The following is a 7,998-nucleotide window of genomic DNA, read 5'->3' as shown; positions in this document are numbered from 1 at the left end:
AAAATACATGTTTTTACGCGCAAACTCGTGCCCTTGTTTAATTATGGAATAATACAAAAGATTTGGTATGTTTATCCTAATCCCGTGTGCAATGGTATTTGAGCTTGAGCTTTGTGTATAAAAGCGGGCCCTACTTATGTTTTATCTCCAACAAACAAAAGGGATGCAAGTTTTATGATTCAAGAGAAGAAAACCAGGGTTTACTGTTTTAGTCAGACTGCATTCCATATTCGTAAATACTATTATTATGGCCAATTTCTCATCGTTTTGTTTCTCTGTCATTTTGATTTGCATGAGTTTGGTTTATATGTTTGTATTTTTTTTTTTAAAAAGAGCACCTGTACTTAGACGCGTCTCATTGATCCAGTAAAGATTTTTTAATTGACATGGCTAAACTGTTGCCAGGTATTTTGCAATCACAAAATTATGAAATATTGATACGGAAGTAATTAAAGTTGTGATTTTTTAAAATACAAATTAAAGATACTTTCAGTCAATAATTAAAGTTTGGAGATTTTTTTTATCAACTAAGGCTATTTTCAGTCTCTTAAGGGTTTTCTTTTAATTAATAATTTTTTCACATATTAAATGAAAAATCAGATATCAACAAAAGCATTTATAAACTAAAGAGATTATTTTAGCTTAATCAATAATTGAAGTTTGAGTTTTAAATATGTGATTATATTAAATAGTTAAAAGAAATTTTGTTACTTGTAATGGTGTTACTCAACTTGAGTAATATTTCTCAACGAAAAATATCTATAATCTCTAAAAAAATGATAAAAAGATGCTGAGTTGCTCATAGAAGGAGATTCATTTGCTGTTATTTAGTTTGAATTGGTAAAATGATGGAATCCATAAAAATTATTCAATAGGCTTTAGAAGGAATTCTGGGCGGATTATATGAAAATTTAGAAATTGACTGCTTTGATAGAGAAAAAAGAGCCAAAATGAAATGAGTTTGAGGACCACCAAAGAATCTACCTAAAGTGCGCTGGATTTTGTTGGTATTTTTTTATTTATTGAGTTTTGAATTTTATGATTTTGCAAAACTAATTTTTGGTGCAGGCAGAGACAAATCGTAGCCCATTTTCTTCCAAAAACAAAACAGTGTGAGTGTGGTACGATCAAGAGAGGGACAGGCCCACTCCATTTATTGGTAGGTGTCGAAGCCTCGAAGTGTTTATGTCACATGCCAACACCCAAGTTATGTTTGTTTCTGTTGGAATGGAAGGAGTTGAGAAGGAAGTAATAAGAGAAACAGTAAAATTTTATCATACGATTGAAAAGAGAAAAAATATTTACATGAAACACGCACTAATTGTTACTTATGCCTTATATCTGAAGTTTAACGTGAATTAGTGCTGATCTTAAAACGTAGAACCAAACTCACCCTTCTATGTTGCTATTCAAACCAAACCCATTGTAGCATGCAGAGATAAGAGATAGCAAGCAACTTTCATACTGAAAAATAAAAATGTAGCATACAGAGATTCCGGTGAATATTTTGAAAAAAAAAAAAAAAAGAACTCCCAATACATTTTTCTTTCAATCAGTAACTATAGAAATAGGGATGGATTTCCAAAAGTAAATTCTGAAATGTGTTAAATGCGTTCGAAATTAATTTATGGAATATTTATCCATGGACAAAAATATATTCTAGAAATTAATTTTTTAAAAATAATTTTAGAAGAAAAAAAATATCTAAAATTCAAAGGGGGTACATTTAGCAATGTTTAAACTACGCCAAAAACTTATATAAAAGTCTATTTCGTTAAAAAAAGCTGACTTTAAACTATTAAAAAATTATAGGTTAACAAGCCGAATTATTTAAATAAATAAAAAATAATAGTTTTTTGTTAAAATTGATTATTTACAAAAATCAGCAAAAATATATTCATTAAATGGTACCAGAAGTACCTAGTTACAAAAACTGTGTATATTCAAAGGTTGCTGCATATTTACATCTCTATTGATATAAATATTGTATAACCTCAAGCTATGATCACAGGAAAATAGATTACAGAGTACCAACCTTTTCTGCTACCAAAACCCCATATTCAAACAATTATCCCCCTTTATAAACCTAAACCGAGAATCACACCTACAAATACTGTAACTAGCCCTTTCAAAACTAAACCAGCATCTCCTTAGCAGTTAGCACTCTCCTCTAATATATGTTGCAGGATTTCTATGCCATTGCACAGAGGAGCAATTGAAATCGGGGTGTTTATTATGCAACCATGTCCAAGCATGAAATTTAACTTCATCCAATAGAGAAATTACATCCACTGGCCTGTTTTCAAAAATACACTTGTTCCCTGATTATTTTAAATATTAAGCATGTTAACCAATGAAAAAAAAGAGTTAAGCCTCTAAATTATTCAAAGATACATTTGTTATATTTAGAGATTTAATCACAAAATAACCTTTATGAACAAGGAAGACATATTTGGAGATGACTTTTTATATGAAATAAAATACTTAAATCTGAAACATATAATCATAATTTAATGACATGTAACTTTTTTAGAAATTGACATGATGTTTTAATCTAGTGATCAATTTTTATTTCTCTTACTCGTATAAATTAAGCTCTCTCGCTAAACATATTTTCTATGAATAAGTTATTAAAAAAAGCCAAATTAGACTTTAAAAACAGACTTGTACTATAAATAAATCATACTCGGTTCTTATAGAAAAATCTATAACAAGAAACGACCTTGAATGTTTTTATAAGTTGTTTTTAAAGAAAGTGTTCATTTCCACTCCTATTTACAATCCCCCGTGACTTGAGTGATTTAGGCCGTATAGCTTGACCACTAATTGATCGAATCTTGTCTAAAAGAGTTGCCTTGCATCTTTTCTCAATCCCCACTGCCTCAAAGATGAGAGCATGATTCATTATGCAGAAGATAGAAACCTATTACTGTCTTCAGTGATTGGGGGCATGGCTGGTGCGCTCCCAATCAGATACTCTTCCGGATTTGTGATTGACCATTAACACGACCATTGAAGAAATTCAGCCAAACCAAATTTATCATCACAGCAAGTTATATTGTGTATTCAAGTAGAAGAACACGGTTGCTGATTTTCTGTCATGTTAGCATCAGGACAATAAGTAGTAACGCGGTTAAATGCATAGGCCTAGGATGCCATGGAATATTATATCTAAGTGGTGTAGATTTTGAACTTCATTTTTTTAGTCTTTGAAATTTTTCTTTTGATATATTTATCAAACAAGATAGGTACATATCTAGGAATTTTGGAACTTCTAGCAATGGCTAATGACATTAATTAATTAAATGGCGAAACCTGCTAGCCAAGATACAAGGGTTGAAAAACGAAATTTTCAAAATATTGTGTTCCCATACCCATGTTCCAATCTCTCAAAGTGGAACCGATCCCAGACTTCAAAAGTGTTCTCAACTGGGAAATGGTACAAAGTTTCTCAACTACAAAATGAGTTTAAGGTTTCATCACAAGTGACCTACCCCCAACTCAACTTTGACTATCCATCTGTTCCAAATTGAATCAGTCTTTCTGCTGAGTCCAGATCTTCACAGTGTTGTCATTGCCAAGTGCACCAGAAGCAATCATGTTCTCTGTAGGGTGACATGACACAGAAACAACAGCATCAGAATGCCCTTCTAATTTCTGCACTATTTTCCTTGACTGCAAATCCCACAAGTATATATAATTTTCTTCTGAACCGCCAACAATATATTTCCCATTTGTTGTAGAAAAAGTGGATGAAATGCAGTATTTTGAATTAACATGACCGGTGTAAGTCTTTAGAAACTTCCCAGTTGAATAGTTCCAAAGCCTCTGCAGGGAAAGAAAAATTTCTATGTAAGACAAAAGAAATGGAAAACTAGAAGGAAAAAAAATCTTGTAGCCAATTAAGCTACCAAATAGGCTACAGCTGAGAAAATAAAAGGCTATCAAATTAGCTATGACCAATTGCATGCAAAAAAAAATAGTATCATACAAATTAAAGCCCATTGGAGAAAAGGGTAAACTCCCATTAAGTTTCAATCCCTTTATGGTCGATTTGGTGTGATGAACAGAAAGAGGGGGAGGAGAGAAAAGTTTAAAATCTAAATTGAAAGAAAAGTAAACTCCCAAAGAAAAAATTGAATATTGAATCTTTCTCTCTAAAAGTTAACTTTTCTCTTCCTTTTCTTTCCACTTTCATTCCAACCACAATACCCATTACTCATGTTTTGTTTCCTCTCATCATAGTCTCTATCATTTAATCCCTTATTCTAGAAAATGCCATTCAGTAAAATAAAGAATAAAGGCATGTCAAGATAACCTACTCAATAAACACTTATATGGGAGAAGAAAAAAAATAAAAAATTAAACTTCTACCATAAGCTAAAATCAACTTACGCATAATCGAACTCGAACTTAGGGAAGAAACTTAATTCATTTTTTCTTCTTATTTTCTTCTCCTTTACGTGTTTACTTAGAAGTCTATCCTAATAGAACCTATGATAACCAACACTTAAAATCCCACGAAATAGGACAGGAATTTAATCTTTAGAGAAACTATACCTGAAAAAGCAATTCATTTTGTTTTTCTCCCTCTCCATATTTATAAAGCCAAGAGATTCCAAAAATCTAAGTAGAATTTATCAAAACTCACGAGCAAAAAGTTTTACAGCGAAGCTCATGAGCACATTTACTATTCAGAGATCATTTCATCGTAATTCCTTAAAAGCATAATATCATAAGTTGTGGCACTTTGCACAGGTTTGACAAGACAAAACAGAAATTCTATGAAACTGCACAACGATATGTTGGACTTAGCTTAGCGAAAAAGAGAATGAATTACCAGAGTGTTGTCCAAGGTGCCAACGAGAATGAACTTGGCGTTGGGGGAAAACTTGACAAAGGAAACAGGAGGGTTGTCGTCGTCGATGAGAGTCTTCATACAGTGGCCGGTGGAGGCGTCCCAGATTCGGCAGAGGCCGTCGTAGCTGCTGGAGACGATGAGGGAGCCGTCGCGGTTGAAGTCAACGGCGGTGACAGGGTCGGAGTGCGCGGGGAGAACCTTGAGGCACTTCCCGGACTTGACGTCCCAAACCCTAACGGTCTCGTCGAAGGAACCGGAGACGATGATGTTGGACTGCGGGTTGAAGTTCACGCAGAACACGTAGTTGGTGTGCCCGTGGAGGGTCTTTATGAGGGACCCAGTCGGCACGTCCCAGAGCCGGAGAGTCTTGTCGTCGGAGGCTGACACAAGGAACCGGGAGTCCGACGAGAAGGCGAGGTCGGAAACGCCCTGCTCGTGGCCCTCGTACTGCTGCATCGGGGACAGCGTCAGGCTCTCGGAGTCCGAGTCGGAGTTCGTGAAGCCATAGGTTCGGAGGGTCTTGTCGGCGGCGGAGGAGGCGAGGAGGCGCCCATTGGAGGAGAATTTTACGGCCGAGATGGCGCGCTTGTGGCCGCTTAGGGTTTGGGAAAGAGTGTAGTTGGGCTTCATGGAATCTGAATCCGAATCCGAAAATGCTTTTACTGTTGCTTCCGTCGTCATTGTTGCCTTAATTCAACAATTCAAATTCAAATATCTATGGAGAAAAGAAGAGAGGATATTATTAGGATTAGGGTTCAGTTTGAATAGGTAGAGGATGTACATGGAGATTTCGCTCCGGGGGAACTCAAATGATATGAGCTTCTGAAACCAAACAAATAATGTGCTCTTTCACTCCATGGTGTCAGGAGTAATTTTATTCTAATACATTTATCATTATCCTTTTATACAAAAAAAAATAATAATTTGCAAACTACATAATTTCAATTTAATTTTGTAAAAAAATATTTTTAAATAATACATTGATTAGTCAACCGGATAATAGAATAATTTTAAGCTACCAACAGTCTCAAAATCTTGTGGTGCATGAAACGAAGTCGCCCCTAATATGATTCCAACAGACAAAACTAACTACAAAAGTTGTCCTCAACTCCTGATCAGTTTAAATGATAATAATGTCATCAGCATTATTTTGATGCCCAAGAATATCCATCCATGTTACAATTAAGTTTTCGACCCTGGTGTTTTGCATTTGTTTCTTGTGAGGTGATGATTTTCTAATTCTCTTTAAATAAGTTTTTGAATTTGAGTATTGTATCCGTTAAATTAAAAGAATTAAACCAGTTCCTCACATCGTGGATGTTCCTAAATCAAATAGAATTATATTACGCATAAGTTTAAAAAGTGAGCCAACTCAACTCGGATAACTTTTAGTGTGCCAAAAAATATGCAACACAATTAAAAATACCAACGGGTAGAAAAGTTTGGTCATGTTTTAGCTCATATAATTCAAAAATACAATATATATGAAGAAAACATATATAAATACAAAAATCCAACAACACACAACACTAATTATTCATGATAACAAATCTAAAGAATAAACAAATAAAAGGGATCAAAGGACTGTTTGCGGGCACCGTCTCTGTGGATCATAGGACTACCACTCCAAGTAAAGCAATGGCTTCTGCATTTCCGCAATGTTCCATTGCTTTTTCGGTGAATAAGAAGGACCAGTCTTACAGCCATTGAAGTAACTAGTAAGAATGCACGTTTTAACTCAAGAAACAAACTGTGCCTTGATCTAATTTGTTTCGACATGCACATGTTTTCATAAATTAAGTAATGAGATTTACTTGTTTCAAAAAGAAAAAGTAACGAGATTTATTAAACCATATGCGACACATAGTATATACCTACTACAACTTCTATGGGGTGAGAGCGGGCCCTGCATCTTCTATATTCTCCTGTCCTTATTCTAGTTTCCGTACAATCTTGTTCCCGTTTCCACTAAGGCAAAACTTACCTGCTTTTTATTGGATTATTAATATGGAATGAGTTTTTTTTAATAAAAAAAGCACTTAACAGGTTTTATGTTTTTTTATGTGTTTATTTAAATTGTTCTTACTTAAAAAAAATAATTTTTTTGCTTATTTTTTAAAAAAATATTGTTTTCTTATTAAATAAAAATACTTATTTTAAAATTATTTATTTCAAATTTAAAAAAACTGGCCCATAATCATTATTATATTAATAGTCCAATTGTTAGACCAATATGATAAAGTAATATAGTTATAAGATATTACAATTTAAATTTTAGTTCCAAATATATTTAAATTGTAACAACTTACCACTATGTTATTCTATTATATCATATTAATAATTTTTTTAAAATTATATTAAAAGTTACTTATAACTAATTAATCTATCATATCAATAATCTAATATTATTCATAAGTCTTTTCAGTATTATTCTCTAATTGAAATTATTTTTATAATTTAAGTTAGTAAAACGAAAATTTTATTTATTTTAAAAAGCATTAACAGTACTTTAAAAATATCTAATTTCTCCTTTTCCTAATTCTTAAGTTAATAACAATAAATTACAAATATGTATAGACATGTATATAAAATTAAAAGTGATTTTGTCAATATAGGGGACCTGCTAGACACGAAGCATGATCCTTGTCTTCACCTCCTAATCTAGGGAAATTTTTGCCCCCGTGTTCTTCATATATATCTCAGAAAAATAAAATAAAATTCAGAAGGTTGAAAGTTTAAAATGCATTAACAAAAGTTTAAAATGAGAGTAGCTAGACCACAATTGTTCAGAGTGAATACATATAAATAAACCATCTTATTTTTTATTTTCTTGTTGAATAAATTAAAACTTGGCAAATTTCTAGGTTTATTAGTTATTACTTTGTATTAGAATAACATTTTAAAATGAGATTCATTTGAATTAGTTGACTCCACCATATGTTCTCTTTGTCTTAAGCATTGTAGTAGAGGCAGGCAGAAACAATTATTGTATGGTTAATTAAATCAACATAATAGACAAACCAGGTTTGTAAGTGTACCGTTCGTCACCTACGACTTTAGGAATTGGCTAATTAATCGGGTTAATTTTATTCTCAGTAGTTAACATGATTCCATTTGCCTTGGAGAGAGATGAGTGC

The 7,998-nt window shown here is 32.9% G+C and overlaps 1 protein-coding gene across 1 annotated transcript; it reads right to left on the bottom strand.

Moving 5' to 3' along the window:
- Positions 1–3,263: 3,263 nt before the first annotated feature.
- LOC100798080 (COMPASS-like H3K4 histone methylase component WDR5A) lies at positions 3,264–5,722 on the bottom strand. The gene is made up of 2 exons (XM_003550178.5): positions 4,841–5,722; positions 3,264–3,828 (listed from the first exon to the last, which is right to left on the bottom strand). The coding sequence occupies exons 1-2, from the start codon at positions 5,540–5,542 to the stop codon at positions 3,535–3,537; spliced, it is 996 nt and encodes a 331-aa protein (XP_003550226.2). The 5' UTR covers positions 5,543–5,722; the 3' UTR covers positions 3,264–3,534.
- Positions 5,723–7,998: the final 2,276 nt, after the last annotated feature.

The sequence above is a fragment of the Glycine max genome, chromosome 17, assembly GCF_000004515.6.
Source record: "Glycine max cultivar Williams 82 chromosome 17, Glycine_max_v4.0, whole genome shotgun sequence".
NCBI lineage: Eukaryota > Viridiplantae > Streptophyta > Magnoliopsida > Fabales > Fabaceae > Glycine > Glycine max.
Note: the sequence above shows the minus strand (reverse complement) of the source record. Positions and strands in the feature narration are given on the sequence as shown.